General features: G+C 29.1%; 1 protein-coding gene across 1 annotated transcript in view; it reads left to right on the top strand.

Moving 5' to 3' along the window:
- Positions 1 to 14,180, top strand: part of LOC129963094 (polyamine-transporting ATPase 13A3-like) — a 68,228-nt gene extending 54,048 nt beyond the window's left edge. Inside the window, exons 20-29 of the mRNA XM_056077151.1 lie at positions 2,519 to 2,620; positions 3,891 to 3,970; positions 5,682 to 5,834; positions 6,178 to 6,274; positions 7,675 to 7,747; positions 8,989 to 9,139; positions 10,760 to 10,914; positions 11,752 to 11,840; positions 12,202 to 12,285; positions 13,920 to 14,180. Coding sequence (XP_055933126.1) covers positions 2,519 to 2,620; positions 3,891 to 3,970; positions 5,682 to 5,834; positions 6,178 to 6,274; positions 7,675 to 7,747; positions 8,989 to 9,139; positions 10,760 to 10,914; positions 11,752 to 11,840; positions 12,202 to 12,285; positions 13,920 to 14,084 — 1,149 coding nt within the window. The 3' untranslated portion in view covers positions 14,085 to 14,180. The remainder of the gene's footprint in view (positions 1 to 2,518; positions 2,621 to 3,890; positions 3,971 to 5,681; positions 5,835 to 6,177; positions 6,275 to 7,674; positions 7,748 to 8,988; positions 9,140 to 10,759; positions 10,915 to 11,751; positions 11,841 to 12,201; positions 12,286 to 13,919) is intronic.
- Positions 14,181 to 18,570: the final 4,390 nt, after the last annotated feature.

The following is an 18,570-nucleotide window of genomic DNA, read 5'->3' on the forward strand; positions in this document are numbered from 1 at the left end:
TACTATTTCGTACATCATTAAAGTTTTTAATTTTGTGAATTTTGTTTTTATTTTAAATGTGAATATTTTATGTATGGTTTATAGTGACTAGAATATTTATTATAAAATTTTGTCATGGGAGCTTTATATAACACATGAACTAGTTAGTTTTATATTTGTAAATATAAATCGTATTCTTTTAGCAATGCATGTAAGAAGTTTTTTTTCTTTTATATGGCAATTAGTCGGCTTCAGAAATCAATTAGATCAATAAAACGAATTCGAGCTATACACTCCCATCCACGAAAATACGCTTGTGATAAACTTGGTGATTTGTCCAGTATTACACCAACAGACAACGCACATACATATAAAAACTCTGCCTATTACCATAACCTACCCTAATAATATAAACCCTATAAGCAAAAACTATGCTGAATGAAGAAAAAGCAATTTATAATATTAAAGGTTTGGGTTAGCAAAAGAATCAAACTTAACTTAGCAATACTTGTAACATTTATTTTATTCCATTTTTATAAAGAGACATACGTCCTAATAAATGCAAGCAGCACTGAAATGATTTCTCATTATCTTAAAATGAAATTAATAATCCCTCACAGTTATGATCAGCTATTCAAATGGAAGACAAATGCAAAGGAATCCTTCAGCTTATTACATGGAGCATAAGTTTATAAAATTCTATTCAGATAAAAGCAGATATAATTTCATGTCTTGGACTCGTCAAGCTTACAATGACATATCTGAATAATACATGCATAAATTTGTTTTTCCAAAAATTTCTGCGTTTTTGAAAAGTATTAAGTATTTCATTTCTTAAACACAGCATTTTTGACACTTTTCTTCCATTATTCTCCAGTAGGCGTACGATTTCTATTACTTGTGACTTTTTCATAAATTTGGAAAAACGAGTTTTTATAACTATTTTTAAAGCTATTTGCTATAGTAATTATAGATATTTTTTTTCATTTTAATTCCTTCCGAATTTTCCTATATTACCAATAATAATTTGGAATATCCTAAATAAGCGAGCCTCGTACCTTCAAGGGATCCGCATTATAAGTTGAAAGTCTGTAATGTAAAGTGATAGAGAATTGATTTTCATAAAAAGTTAATAAAATTAACATTATTTTCAAAACTGTGAAAGTAATTTCGTATAAAATATATCTTACAGCAAAAAATAGCTTGAGAAAGTGTGTTATTGATCAAATTAAGTGGCTTCTCATAACGAATTGCAAATTTCCTTAAGTACAATTAATGTGAAAGCTTTTTCTATTATAAAATTAATATCGGTTCACCATTTATGAATCCAAGCATGACATTTTCTGCACTGTGTAATTTTTTTCTAATGAATTTGTTTCTAATGTATTAAATGAGCCAAAATTTCTTAATCTAAGCATTTGTTCTTTTTAAAGCGGCATTTAACTTTTTTCTGATATTCTCTTATTCTTTAATTCGTTGTAATTCAATTTTCTAAGTGATTATAACTGCTTCATGAATTATTTCTCTATCTAAAGATAATATTCAAGTTGATTTAAGCAACACAATTTAGGTAGCTGTTTGTGGTCGAATCTGTGCAACTTCTACATAACTAAAACAAAAAATGATTGATCGGCTGGTTGGTTGATTTTTTTAAACTATCTTAGTAATATTATTTTAATTAATTTTAGGTAAACTAGTTTCGTCTGAGAGTATTCAATTATTACACTATAATATTAGACTATCTTTTGTTAAATTGATTATAATTTAATTTCATAATATTCATATTGTATTTTGACGTAATCTGTAACAATAACATCGCAGCGCTTTCTCTAAAAAAAATGAGTCATTAGCCGTCTGACATAGTTGCAAGATAAATGGTAAATTTAATTTACCACATATTTTAAGGTTAAAAAAAACAGTAGTCCAATGCATTCGACGATAAAAATTTTATTAACTCTCCCATACCTAATAATTGATTAAATGTGAATAAAATTCTAGAATTTGTCTAGAAATCGGTAAAGAAATAATGATTTACTTTGAAGAAAAAAAAATTTATTTCAAGAATTATACCATCAAAATAATTTCAAAATCTCTAATCGAATTTGCAATAAATCACTGAATTCCGAAGTGTTAGTTGAATAATTAATATTCTGCTGGGAAAAATGTTTCTTCTTTTTCTCGTATTCATATCGAAAACCTCCCTTTGGACAGTTTCATAATACCAAATTAATAACAATAATAATGATAAAGCTGCTAAACTGAAACAATGATGCCTTTTTTCAGAAAAAGATTTAACTGCCCTTCAATTTTATGACAATAAAACATTCTATATGTTATTTTATCTCTTCTGAAATATATTCTATTAGTATTTCTATTAGTATATTTTCTGATCAGTATGAATTAAATCTAAATGATCAATAATTAAACGAAAGCACTTAAGCTCTTCACCACCACCAATAAGCTGAGATTAGAAAATCAGACTTAATGCATTTTGAAAAGTTACAAAATTAAATAATAAATTCATTTTTTTTTACCTTAGGATGTACGCCTTTCTGTGATATCTGGAGAGCAGAGCCATGTTGCCATGGAAGGAGAAACATTCAACCTCATTCGAATGTACGATCCAGATCTTCTAGAAAAAGTATGATCCTGTGCATAATAAATTATGATTTGTGTTGTAAAGTGTCTCCAAATAAAAAGGAGATTACAGTTATATGTAAGGAAATTTAATGAAACTGGGAAGTTTCACACCCTGTTTCCTCCGTTCAAAAACCTCAAGTAGCCACTCTTCGCTCGTGTCCCATATTGTAATGCATTTCTACTTGTAATAAAAAATCATAAATACATTCATGGTCTAAAATAATTTTAAATTATTTGCACTTAAATTATTTATCTAAAACTTTCTTTCCGAATGTTTACCTCACGACCAGTTACGGCAAATTTCGTAACTAAGAAATTTACCTCGCCCATTTGATGGCGACAGCATTTCTTGCGGGTTCAAACAACGGTTTTTTCGAAATAATTTTTTTATCGTGTCAATAGTGCGTGTATTTTGCAATCAAATTCGCTTCTTTTTCTCCAGAAATATGCAGAACAGAATCCTGCCATAGGCCCACAACTATGCTAGTGTAGTTGCGAAATATAAACTCTTTACACTTCTGTTTCATTCATTCCGACTGGGTCTTCTTTAACACATTTATTAGGGTCACGATGTACTGGTAGTAAGATCTCGGCTTCGGTACCAGAGGGTTTCAGGCTGGAGACCCGATTCTACTGAAGATCCGCCATGTAAATGGTTCTAGTGCATGCTAAATCCATTGGGCCAAACTTCCTGCCCCCCAGTATGGTGTGGAAGTTAGGAGAGGCCAGCTCAGGAATCGTCCTCTTCATCTAACAGCGGTTCAAAATTGTGAGGTCTGTCCTAAAATAGCCCTAGTGTTGCTTTAAAATGAAACGTTAATATAACTTATTTGAACTCAACTCAACCCATTTATTGGCCCTAAATTCTTTCTTGATTATTGATTTCAACCATTTTATTCCGAAAACACCGAAATCTTTCCTATCTGGAACTTTCTTATAATATTCTTTGTTGCGATTTTTTTTGTCGTAGGTTTTTTTTTCCGCTTGGTAATTTTTTTTTCTGCAATTTATTTCTCTATACCGCCTACAGTCTGTATACAAAATTCGATTTCATTCTTTTCTTTAAGATCACCTGTAAATGCCTCCAAAAAGGAAAAATTATTTTGTAACTACCTTATATTTAAGTCCGTGATTGTACTATTCCTATAATTAGATTTTAAAAAATGGGCAAGACGTGAATCAGTTAAAAAGCAAAAGAAACACGTGACTTTAAAACATTTAATTTCCACTTAGGTAAAACATTTTAATGATCATTTTTTTTTCTTTTGCAGGTTGTTTTGAAAGGTGCAATATTCGCTCGAATGTTACCTGAACATAAATTATATCTCATCGAATGCTTCCAAAACCTAGGGTATGTTGAGAATGTGATGGATATATTTGCCATTTCTATATTTGAATCAATTCCTACAATTATACAAGATTTAGTTTAATAAAAATATAGTCTTACACCAAAATAACGATATTTCAAATAAAAACGTTGTAGAGTGAACTAAAGATAAAAATGCAGTGGAGTGTACGAATTGATATTTAAGTATTTTGAGTTTTAATGAGTTTTGGGCATTTGAAAGGAAAATTAAGGTAATAAAAAAAATTTCCTTGTTTCGTTTCACAAAATTTTTTTTTTTAATTTATCAAAAACAATAAACGATATTACAAAAAAGGGAGAGAAGAAAAAAATCAGAAATCTTATACTAAAACCAGGAAGCAAGAATTATTAAACACTAACTACTTCTAGAAACCACCTTGTTCGATGAAAATAGTAATTGAACTTAATTTCATTTGAATAACCTAATAAATAATTTGATGATTTTAAATCCTTTGATAAAATTGGATTTTTCGTTTAATTACTTAATATCTTAATGGGATTTGTTTACAAATTCCTTAAAAAAATGTGTTGGAATATAAAAAAGTAAAGAAGATGTAATACTATAAAATAAATATAAAAACAGGATCTTATTATTCTGACATAAGAAAACATGCGATTAAATATCTGTTGAAACAATGAAAACGGTTTCACAGTTATTGCACAAATGAAAAGTATTTTTAAAAATCATGCTAAAAAAAAAGTGGTTTTTTTTTTTTTAGAAATAATAGACCATAGACAAATTAAAACCATTGAGAAAATATATTTTTAAAAATTTTACAGTGATGTACAGTGTTTTTTTTTAATTAGACCATAGACAAATTAAAACCATTGAGAAAATATATTTTTAAAAATTTTATAGTGATGTACAGTGTTTTTTTTTTTTGTCTATGATATTATTAAAAATTCTCAACCTAAAGCAGCAAACGGAGTTTACGAATTAATTTTTTTAATAAAAATTTTTCTGAAGTGCACATTTCCTTCTTCCAAAATATGATTAATAAAATGTAGTACCCTTCGTTCCAGTGTTCTGTCCTGCGGAGAACCAATAGCTAGAAGACAAACACACGTTTACTGACTAAGGAATATTATTTAAATTTCTTTAATTTATTTAAATTCAAATATTGAAATGAATGATTTATTTAAAACAAACTTAACGAATTCACGAAGATTCAGCAGAAACAAACTGATTATGAGAATAAATTGTTACTCTGCATTTCATTTAATTCCGGTTCTTATTAGCAACTGATTGAACAGCTCTACTTTGAACTTCCCTCCTTTCCTTACTGACTCAAGAATGTACGTGAATTTACCGACTGAAAAAGGTTTCGAAACATTAACTAATATCCCTTAAAACATCTTTCTTCTCATATTTTTTCTGTTCTTTTTTTAACATATAATCAAGTTCCTTTACATTTTATTGTCAAAAAACTATATTTTATTAAGAAGCCTAAATTTCAGCACTAGTGAATAAGAGTAATACAGCTCAAGTACACCGATAAATCATTTGGCGTATTGATTTTCTCAAACCTATTTAATTTTTATCCTTTACTGAGAAATGTACGAATAGATTAAACCACTTTCAAACTAGTTTAAAATCGAAGCTAGTTTTTTCGAATTTTATTTTTTATATCCCTTTGGGCTCACTAGAAATATGTGTTACTTTAATCTAAGTTATTAATATATTTTAATTGGTTAGGTATCACGTCGGCATGTGTGGAGATGGTGCCAACGACTGCGGGGCTCTCAAAACTGCACACACGGGAGTATCTCTTTCCTTGGCAGAAGCATCAGTGGCAGCACCATTCACCTCTCCCCAACAAAATATACAGTGCATACCGACACTCATCAGGTGAAGAACTATAAAAAATATAATTTTTATAGTAAATATCCTGTATGAAATATGAAAACATACATTTTTATAATATAAGGAAGATCGAATAACAAACTTCGATGTTTCGTAGTTGTGAAACTGACAAATATCCTTTATTTTCCGCCGTTTAATTCATTAATAAATAAATATTGCAAATTAAAAATGATTTTTTAATCAATTTTATTTAAATAAAAACGAGTTCTCATTTGGAAATTTGTTCTATATAGAAAAGTACATTAGGTTAGAATGACATGTGGCAATGGCATGTGACACAAAATACGCTTAATAAGATAAATATAGAATTACTACCTTTTTTCCATAGGGAAGGCAGAGCTACTCTGGTCTCCACGTTTGATTCTTTTCGCTACATGGTGTGCTACACCTTCACCTTCCTTCTCGCAATTCTTTTCCTCTTCTGGGTAAGTTCTAAATTGGCCATTATCAATATCGGTATTTTTAATTTTCATATTTACTTCAAAAATTTGAGTCATTCCGTTGAACGCTTACTTTTATATATTTGGAGCATACAAATAAAGAAAGAAAAAAAAAGTTTCTTCATATATTACAGTAAAATTGAGACAATTTCCAAGATTTTCATGGAACTTTTTGGTGATACACTAAAACTAGTGACATTTTTAAATTCACTTTTAATTTTTTAGCACTAGTTTTTAATAATTTTTAATTCACTTTCACTTTAAATTCACTTCTTTGTCTTTTCCTAAGCATGTCATCGTATGTGATTTGCCATGCATGAAATAATTCTCAGATAAAAATTCCCTCGGTAGGATTTTGCACTGTTAAATTTCATTGCATGAAGTAGCAAGTTTTGTTTATCCATATACCTCTCCCTCGGAAGGGGCACTTCGAAATAAGAACGAGATGCTTCCGGTATGGTGGTTGGATCTCGCCACCCTGGGGCGTACATAAATAGGTAGGGAATCTGGCTCTTCCCATCGATGATGGGACGCACTTCCTTAGAGAAGGGTTGTACCGTGCCCGGTGATGTTCATTAGGACTCAACCACAGTTCCCGCCAATGTTTCTGTTGTGGCGATCCTGTTGTTCATTTTTTATCTGTGTACTTTCTGCCGAGTCGGAGAGTCAGTAATATGACTTGTCCATATATCTTCAAATGGATTAATAACTACTTCATGGTTAATCTGACACTTTAGTGATGTAATTATTTCTTATATTCCAACCTTAACTTAGTTTGCTCCAAATTTTGTAGACGTTTCCATTGATTAACCGACTAGAGAGTGCGCATACTTTGCAACAAAATACGAAAATAAATAAAATACAATACAAAATAATAAGAAAATAAAATAAAATAAATAAAAATAAGATACGAAAACCGATGAATTATTATTATGCTTATTTTGAATGAGGCTACATTAGATCATTCATTTTTAACAGGGTTCTCTGACTTTTATTATTATAAAATGTCATTTCCTCCTTACTTTAACTTATTATTAAGACTATCATACATAAATAGAAAAATTTCACTTCTTAAAAAGAATGATTTTGTAAATTCTAACTTTCCAATTAGGTATATTAGGTTTGGCAAAAATCATTAGCTATACCATCGCTGTTGCATGAAATATCCAACCTGAGAAACACACAGGAAAAAAAGGATAAAACATATAGAACTATCAGTGACATATGGCATTTTTTGGACAACATGCAATAAGCACATGTCACATGTATGAATTTGAACATGTATGAACAGTGACGATATACCATATTACATTCATACAAAATATTAAATATGCAGAAAAAATTCGTGATCAGCAAAATCTTATTACAATGCATTACTTTTAAAGGATGGACAAAGGCCATCAGATGGAGCATATGTAACAATTGACATCGTCCTCAATTTAGCGCCACCTTTTCTATGTAAGTATAACTTTCAATTGCGATTTTCAAACAAAAAGTTGTAGGTAAAAATATTGTTTTTTTTAAATTATTTCTTGTTGACAACGATAAAATTTTTTAATCTTTAGTGAAAATACTTTGTACTTTTACACGGATACATGACGGAAAGTTGCTAGACATAAATGCAGTCTAAAATAGGTTTTAAATGCAATGAAAATTTCAATAAGTCATCTAAAACCAGTAGGAGTAGTTTCTCCTAAACTTTCTCCCATACTTTCTAATAATTGTCGTGCCAGATAATGCCTTTCATGACATTAGAGTTCAATAGTCACGGAATATTAATTTTTGTAATAATTCAGCATTTTTACGGAATCTGTCGTGTTATCCTTTGCTTGTTTTTGGGTCTATTAATCTTTGGCATGCTGTTAATAATATAAGAAAATCGAATTTGTGCTTTAGACACTTTTTTTTCAATCGATTGAAACAAAAATTTGATATAAAAGTCACTGCACTATAGTCACAAAATCCCATACATAATGTTAAACATTTACGTCATTGCATTTTTGAACTATCGCGTTCACTTGTTTCTCAAATTACAGACCGACAGACAGTCAACACGTTATTGGTTTGAATCAAACTTTGACAGGTATCTACACTAAGGATGTTATATTTGTGTGCCGAATCTTATCCGTCTAGCTCTCTTTGTTTTGCAGTTATCGTGTTAACTTATGTTCGAAGAGCCGGACAAACGGACTTTCTCTGTATTGATTTCACTCAAAATTTGATAGAAATCTGGAAAATTGGTATGAAAATGTGTACCAAATTTCAACCGTCTAACACAAAGCAGTTTTTAGTTATCTTTGTCACAAACAGATAGACAGACGGACGTACTTAATGCCTAAAATGTGTTTTTTCGAACTGAGAAAGGTCTAAAATGTGGAGATTCGTCAAAATCTCGAGTTCGAATTTTTTTGGCGATTTCTATACTTTCTCTGTACATATACGAGAAAATAAAAAGAAAATTTCTCTACTAATAATTAAGATACAAAAATAAAAGCAAATTGATGAAAACTCTTTGACAGTAAAGCACTTAGTATAGACAAAAAATCTATTATTTAAAATTTAAATGCTGCTTATAAGTAGCATTCGTTGAAAATGTTTGCTTTAAGATGAAATGCTTTCTTAATTGATGAAAGTAATCTCTTCTTTTTCTTTTTATACATTCATAACGAATTCTATAACTGATTTTCATGTGTTTTCAGTCGGTGCCACCGGAGCCTATCATGGTTTATCGAAAAAGCAACCAGCTAGAAGCATCCTCAGTTTTATCCCTTGTTTTTCTGTCGCCTCTTTCATGCTGATACAGATAGCAGTGCATTCATTTGCTTACACCTATTGCATTCAACAAACTTGGTGAGTTTTAGTCACGTTAAGCTCATCTTATATGATTATTTTGCTACACCAAAATGTAGTACCACCTGGCAATGAACAGATGCAATATGTTTTATGGTGTAATTTCAAAAAGCGTCCGGTTAATTTATATGTACTTTGACTTCAGAAAATAAACAAACAGAGTTAAAAATGAAACAGCTCCATGCATCCAGCAATGTAGTACCAGCAATACTTCTTGCATTGCAATATTAATAAATCTATAGCTTAATCTATTGTTTCGTTGTGACTCAAAATTTATCCTATAGCCTTGAGTTGACAAAATCCGAATTCGTGGAGCATAGATACTAAAAGTGAGTATTGGATGTCAATAAAAAATGGTAAACGACTCTTTAGATGGAATATCTATAATTACTAGAAAGGAAATAATGGTGAAAAATTTAAAGGCTTTTCTATAAAGCTTAAAAATGTCAGCAGATATGTAGAGTATAGTTATTAAATTATCATTTAGCATTAATCTCCGTTCAAATGCATTAGTATACTCAAGGGGAAAAAAGGCACGCTAAAATCTAACATACACAAATTATTTCATATTAAAATTTTAGAAACCAAATAAAATTTTGCTTGATATATATATATATGAAGATGTTTTGGATAAAATATAACTTAAATAATACATAATACATATGAAACAAATATCAACCTAATTATATTAACTTAAAATAAAAAGAATAAATAGAAATGAAAAATATTAATTGATGCAGTCAAAACTAATCTTTTATTCCAGTCATCACAGTTTCAATCATACAAATATCCCCAAACTGTACTGAAACAGACTTGAAATTATATAGTTCAGAATGCATGTAAAATAATTATATTATTTCGTCGATTGTTTGGCCATATTTCGAATTATTACATGAATATGAAAAAATAAAAATGTCGAATCAAAATACTATATTGCTACTAAAATTGTCGGAAAAATTGTGTGTCTGTGTACATGCATCATCTATTTGTGTTTCAATTGAATCCCTTTTGAAGTTTGGGAGCAAAATGCAGCTAAGTAGATTGTCTAAGTTAAAACTTAACTTTGTATTTGTGGCTGTATCGAACTGAGATAAATATATGCCTCCTCCCAAATAATACTTTGCTCAGTCGTAAAAAAGAATGCAGTATTATTTAATATATTTTAATAGCTATACTATTGATGCTAGTCCTTTAATAAAAATATTTCTCAATGTTGAAACTTATTCAAAGGTTATATAACTTTAAGCAGAGATTACCCGAAATTTAGCTGGGTGAACATTTTAGTTAAGCCGCTTGATTTTTCACATGTTATTGCTACCTCACATGGAATAGTTAAAAATGTGGGAAGTATATAGACTCTGAGAAATCAGATGCAAATGGGAAGTTAAACAGCTTTTTTAAATATTTGAATTCAAGTGGTTAAAAAATGATAAATTTTTAAAATGTTGATAAATCTCATACAAATATTAATAATGTGGGCGCGTGCAAGAGCTGCTAATTTTTCGTTTCATGCAACACAGATATGCATATAACAATATATGTATTTTGTATAAAAATGAATTTTATAAGAATGTAACCACAAATAAGAATCGTTTTGAGTAAATTCATTTTTTTTCACAGGTATGAGCCGTTTACTTTTGATCGAGAGATCGCCTTTTCTCCGAATGCATCCTACACAGGCACAACAATCCTCACCACGAATATGATGACTTACGTCACAGGCGCTGCGATATTTGCTAGCGGTCCGCCTTACAGGGCTCCCTTCTTTTCCAACAGTAAGTGTCAAACCAAATAATTCGTAAGAATTATTATTAGATATTAGTTGTTACTAAAAAAATAAGAAGAGGAAAAATGAATGCTGCATTTTCAGTGTTTAGCAGTTTTTTTCATGTGAAATGAGGCTTCTACACTTAGGATCAACATTCAGTTTCTTATTTTATTTTAGCTGTTATAAATTATATAAAGAATTTGAAATCATTAATTCGAAAATAATTTGAATTAATTCCAATGGAATCAATTCATATTGTCATGCAATACATCTCCAGAATATCCCTTCTATTTCAGAATTCATTTGTTTCTTACAGCACGTTAGGGACTTGATGTCATATCAAAGTTTAGAAAAAACATGCCGGAGGAGGTGCTCACCTCATGACAGAGTTATCATATGAATTAAACATTCTCTTTCAAATATTAAAAATATATACAGCCCGACAAATGAGCAGACGATAAATTAAAAATAATTAACTCTTTAAATATTAACTAATTCTTCTCCGCCAATACAGAAAAGAGTTATTTTTTACATTTTAAAAAGCTCAAGAAAGCGTTTTTTTCAAATACATAATCATGGAACGATATTCACACCACAGCAAGTAGTAAAATAGAACGATGGGAAAGGATTCTTCCCTAAAATTAACTATTTATTTAGTGTTTACGAAATATTGCGACTTTACTAAGGACAGTTAAAATAACACAAGTTATAGATTCTGAGAAACCAAATACCTGCTAAACTTATAATTGAAAGTGATTTTCTATTTTTTGAATTTAAGTGGTTAGAAATTAATTATGGATTACATATGTACATATGCAGCTTCCTACTCATTTTCTGTTCACAGGATTATATGTAGCAGTTCTAGTTGTTCAATTTGTTATGGTGGGATATTTGACTCTCGCTCCTCCTAACTTCATGATCCACTTCCTGAATGTAAGTAAAATTATAAATTTAAATTCCACAATTAACAGTTAAGCTTTTCTTGCCGTTCAAGAAATTTTATCATGATTTTCTTAGATGCCAATGACAATTTTCCACTTTAAGCAAATAGTATCAATAATTTTATCAATTAGTTGATTTTACTAACGAATACATATGTCTACAATTTCGTATCCATTCATGAATAGTAAAGATGCAAATGTGTTTAAAATATGAATTACACTAATTTTTAATTGATTATAAAATTAAATTTGAACATAAATTTAATGAATGATAATCTTTACTATATCTTAATGTATGGAATTTCCTTCTGTAAAAGAATTTTATTCCTCATTTTTTTTATTTATTTATTTAGTTCAAACGAGCTCCTGTTGCATCATTCCACATAAAGCTCTATGCTATTACTTTAGGCGTGCTAGTGTTTTGCTTTATATATGAAGTAAGTACTGATTTTCTATGAGACGAAGTTTTCTTCTTACTTAATGTTCATCTCTCAAATTTTTATTAGATCTATTATCTCTCGATTTTCGAAAGATTATAGCTTGTGCTGCCATCTTTTTTCTATTTTAGAAACTAAACAAAATGGATACTTACACTAATAGGCGATTATAATATCTTAAAAGAGGTAGAAATATCTTGAAAAGAGAAAAAAATTGAGGGGGTAGTTTAAAAACACACTCATAGATCTTTAAAAACACACTCATAAATCCTGAAGAATTAAAATAAATCTCCTCTGAAAAGCTGTATTTTATTTCTTATCTGTAAGGTCTCATTTCAGCAGTGTAATATGTAATAAATGTGATACGGGATTTTATATCATATGGCGCTACATATTACATTTTATATTTTCTCTTATTACATTTATCTTTTCTTTTACACAATGTCTAAAGCAATGACATCAATTTATGTTCACGTGAAAAACACTGAAATGTATGCATTATTTCATTTTGAAATAAATTAAGAAGCCTTCCAGAATGAAAGACGCCATAGACTCTCATCTTATCTTATGGCAAAGTGCAATTAGATGACATTACGAAACTTCGATATTTATAATTAATTCGTGATGTAACGCGAAGTGTCAGAAAATACAAAATATTGCGTGACATCCGTATTATAATCCATATAAACAATATTATTCAATGTTTTAAATGTTGAAAAATATCATAAAGGCTTTGTAATATCGTTGTTGAGTATCTAGCGTTAATAATATTACCTCCATCGAACTCCAGAAAATCGTTCATATGAGTTGGAGGATAAGTTTGTAATTAGGGGAAGGGAAGGTTGAAGTACGGAGACTCGAGATCGTCTGCCTTAAAAAAAAGCTATACAAAACTGATTTGGACAGCAAAAAAAATTAGCTTTGCTAGCGGTGTACTATGCAATAAAAAGCAAAAATTAATTATTTGAAACTAAATCTCCTTGAAATATTATTTCATTCATAAGCTATGTGATATAAAATGTATTTGTAGCTTTATCAACTGAAGAGCAGTTTATTGTTTTCCATTGGACGACAGAAACGTCATTTGGTATTTCTTCTGCCATTACAGAATTTATATAAAAGAACGATTCCAGTATGAATCGAATCTATACTCCTACAAAATTAATCTCATTTTGTCTCTCAAGTTCTTATTTCACTGGGGTGAAAGGGTTCACCGCGCATAATATTCCGTATCATTTCGTTTCCGAATTGAATCTAGTTTCAGTTTTGATTATATTGGTTAGTAATAAATATGTTTTATTTAATTTCATCTTTCTTTAAAAATTAACAAAAAACCACATATGTTTTGGATAAAAAAAAACTATTGCTTACTTATAGGAGATCAATTTTATTAAAGATGGAGAATTACAGAAAATAATCTTTTATGTGTCCATATAGCAATGGGAGCGTTATTTTATTTACTGCCATGTTATTCACAACTGTATTCAATACAAGTGGACAATATAAAAGTAAAATTAAATTTGTTTGTCAAGATTTACTTGTAACTCACGCAGCTTGGTAAAGCATCTATTTTATAATATTGCAAAGAATATCCGAAGGAAGATATAACTATGAAACATATTTTTATTTTACAGAAATACTTCATCCAACGTTTTCTATCAAAGTTTGTCGTTCCAGCCATACGAAGATGGAGAGGGCCCATTCGGAAATACGAAAAACTTCTACATGCATTAGCGCAAGAAGACTGGCCACCTTCGATTCAAACGGCAACAGATTCAAATGCACCAAAAGATTCATGAACTATATTTACTTGAACAAATTTCATATAAAAATTAATTTTATCAGCTATAATAATTGAGCATATTTCATATTTTTTTATTTGTAAATAAATATATGTTTCTAGAAAATTTTTTGGATTCAAAAGCATTTATTGGTGTACATTTACAAGACAATATTTTTCTATAACATAGAAATTAGCTGATTATATTTATATTATTAATTTAAATGAATACATAGAAATTTAGATTAAAATTTGATGATTTCAGTGAATATTTTTTTGCTAAAATGGATTAGTTTTGCTTTTCAACTCGAAGAAAGAAATTAGAATATTATGATTGGGAACGTTTTTGGAATTTAAAGAACATCAAGGAAGGGCCTTAAAAATAATAATCTTACAAAAAGAAAGTTCAGAAGATATTCATTTTAACTTTATCACTCATGGGTAGGCCAACTGCCAAAAAACGGTTTTTAAAAAAAACTTTAATCATAATCTTTATTATTTAGCATTGTTGTGTATTTTATTAATTAAATTCATTTTTAAAACCCTCAGTAGGATGTGTAAATAAATATTTCTACTAGAAATTCCTACTTATAACTGTCGAAGCAACCCATTTCAAAAATTGCAAACATATAAAAGGATTTTAGTAAGTCATAGTTTTCTCTCTCTCTCTCTCTCTCTCTCTTTATTTTCTTACGATAAAGGAGTAAATAAATTGACATCATACTTGATATCTCCACATGTGTGTGAGGAAGATTTTAAGGGATATAGTTTAATTTTATATTCATTAAAATTGTTATAAATTTTTTTTATCGATTTTAATTCACATTTATAGTTTTTATAGATATTTTTATACTCCCTGAATAAACATCTTGATATATTATAATATGTTATATTTAAAGTTTACTAAATTCATGTACTTTTATGAACGGAAATTTCTGTTTAGCATATACTTTGAATAATTTAATCAAGACTGTAAATTTAATTTACAGACAATTTAATTCCATTCATAAAAGAAGCGAAACAATTCCATTTCACTCTCATTTTGAGAAGTAGTTTCATATATCCCCAATAGATGGCACTTCATTTTTCAATTTTTAGAATTATTCCTTCCTCCTCAACAAAAGAGAATTATCACATACAAAATGTTTTATCTTGCATTAAATCAAACACAAATATTATATGTAATATAAGTTAATTAATAAAAATTGCTTTTGGCTCATGAAATGTAAAATTTAATTCGTTAAAAATTTCCCCTTTTTTTTCATATTTCAGTTTATTTTAAAAAAAAATCAAATTTTTTACTTCTTTCTCACCACAGCAAAAGTGAGGTTATTTTTACTAAAACATTAAAAATTATGCTATTTAAGAAACAACCAAAGAACGATTTTTATCAGTACTCGGACTTTTTACCAGCTGTTAACAGTATAAATTTATTTTCACACAAACCGTCTTCGGCGACCAGCTGTTTCACCGGGATCAGTGCTCTCTAAAAATGTCAATTAAATATTTTCCTTCATTTAATGCCTATAGTTTCTTCATCAAAATATTTCTTAGGTTCAAATTTTGATAATTATATAACTCTTACTATGACAGAAACCTTACACCATTCTGTTCATTGTACTAGGTATATCTCTCATTTTCAGTCAGCTCGCATTGCCAGTCGTTCAGTTATTACTTAAGATTTGAACTTTAAATTAAAATAGAAATAAATTCAATTAGCACTTTTTTTTTTTTTTTTTTTTTTTTGCTGAAACTAAACATGTTTTTTAAAAAAAAATATGAGAACAAAAACAGAATCATTCAAAATTGAAATCCCTTCTGTACAACAAAATATATTTTAAAATTTATACAATATAAAAAATAATATGCAATATAAATACATAATATCTCAAAGAAACATTAGATAAAAATTCTCTGATTCATCATAAAATTCTGTTTTTAGTTTCACTATCAAAAGAATTTAAATGACGTAATTAATAATTTTTTTTCAGTCAATAAATGTACTTCTGTAAAAATTATGAAGTACAATTTTCGTACAAACTTCTGGCCCTAAGGAATTATATTTTGTGAAATACTCATGACATTCCAATATTTAAATTAAAAAGAAAAAAAAAAGCATTTTATATTTTCTGCGATCATGTCTAACCGAGTTAAGAAGTTTCGAATATCATTCACTCTTTAATTAAAAAAAAAAAAAAATGATGAACTATTGTAGGGCACAAAATACGTAACATTAATCGGTGCAAAAAAAAAAAGCCCACTTAGTTATCTTATATTGGCCTTAAAAAAAAGTTGCTTTTTATAAAAATCATGTTTTAGTCTTTTACTAAACCATTTTCTCTCATATCCTTCAATAAAGCTTTTATTATTTTTCCTCCCCAAAAAATTGGAGACCTCGTGTAAGGTCGAAAATTCCTTGAACGGCATAGTGAACGCTAATTAAGAAATATAGATATTCGTCGCGAATCTAGAATTTTTATTGGATCTATTATGAAAATATTTACTTTCGACGCTTTTTTGCCGTCCTATTGACTTCAAAATTTGAAATGGAACTACAGTTGTACTCTGAAAATCTCGTACCGATTTCAGTTGATTTATTGAAGTCATTGCATTTACGAGGTCATTAAGTCATTACATTATGTGTTTAAAGCCATTTTGAAGAATTTAAAGGTCAGCCATTTGAAGAATTTTGTTTAAAATTGGATATCTATATTTTAGATACTAAATCTGTATGTCAAATTTTAGTTCTAGTTATGTCAAATTCTATATATCAAATTTTAGCCTAGTTCTTGGCGTTTTGTAGTTGTCGAGTTCACAGATAGACCCTTTGAATAGATTTAGTTCAGCATTTAATAGAAATCTACAAATTTGGTTATAATTCTATATTCCAAATTTCAGACATTTAGCTGAAAGCGTTTTTGAGTTATCCTGCTCACAGACAGATAGACATATTGCCAAAAATGTGTTTTTGGACAGAGGGATGTCTGAAAAATGTGGATTCTTCAAAACTCGAGTTCGAATATTTTGACAATTTCTCTATACTTCATGTACGAGAAAGTAAGTCGGTAAAAAAATTGCCTCTTAAGAATAAATTTAAATTATTTATTGGTATTTGATGGAGAATTTAGGTAACACAATTATGCACATCTATGCTTATCTGTGTACATAGATTATATATGAATAGCATCATCACCATGGTTATGAATCTTTCTTGCATTGTATATCATAATAGGGAGTGTAAGGCTGGATGTAAACATCAGATTGTGTTCTTAGCCAACATGCATATTTTAGAAACACATTCAGTGCATTTGTTATAGCTATCGGAGATTTTTCTTCAACCGAAACGCAAATGTGAACCATTCCCTGAAACTTCTCCAGGAAAACAATATACCTACTTCCATATAGCTGGAGCTTAGATTTTTACCTCAGATAAAAATAAAGTATTTTAATAATTTTGATCATCAACTCTATTATCATATGTCCTTATATCATGGGTCACGCTTTCAAAACAAGTCAACAGTAATTTGCATCTTACAAAGAAATCTTGCGATACTGTTTAGTGTGAGGAGAAGGGGATATTTGCTTATTTGTTTCTTTTGATAGAGCAAGAAACATTTTGTAGGTATTTACAACAGAAATGAATTAAATTTTCCTCTTAGATTGTTTATGATTTTTTTACTTAAAAAAATTTTTAATCAATACATCAAATGAAAATCTTTTGATACGCCCCGTAAAGAAGCTCATGGATTATGATTTATATGGGCTGCACCCAGTTATGTCAATGCTCAGGCAATATAAAAGAGGATATTCGTGCATTGAAAGGAATGCATATTAGTGTTTAATCCTTACTCATGATAAGCAACTCTTAACAGGTGGTGACGAAAGGAAATATGTATGAAATTTCGTCGGTATTTCCTTTGCGGGCATGATATTTCCTCTACAGATGAAAGAATGTTCCTGGCATTTTTTTGAACTTGACTTCTTAGTAATCAATCATTCTTAGCCACGAAAGCCAAAATCAACTGTAAAAAGCATTATATTATTGCAAAAACACGAGAGTGGATCAAAATATGCTGTGATTTATAGTGATATTTTTTGGATAATTTTGTTGAATGTTGTTTTATTTTTTTATTCATATAACAATGAAATTGTTATTTGTTTTGCATATTTAAATGGTGAAAGCGCTGTGACCATTTGAATATTTGAAAATAGGGTTTGTTCTTTATAAAATTTAAAAAAAATTAATACATTGACTTTTTGATCTTGATTATTTATACTTATTTTTATTTTCAAGTTATTGAAGTATATAAAGCGAAAGTATTGTAATTGTCAAGAAATTCGACCTTGAGATCACAAATCTCAACAAATCACCACATTTCAGACTCCCCACCCCGCCCCTCCGAGGAATTATGTTTATCTACTTTACGTTTATTATCGTTTATCCGCCTTTTTTGGAATTGCGTTTATCTGTCTGTGAAATAGTCTGTCGCTTAGCTATCTTATCC

Source organism: Argiope bruennichi, chromosome 3 (genome assembly GCF_947563725.1).
Source record: "Argiope bruennichi chromosome 3, qqArgBrue1.1, whole genome shotgun sequence".
In the NCBI taxonomy this organism is placed as follows: Eukaryota; Metazoa; Arthropoda; class Arachnida; order Araneae; family Araneidae; genus Argiope; species Argiope bruennichi.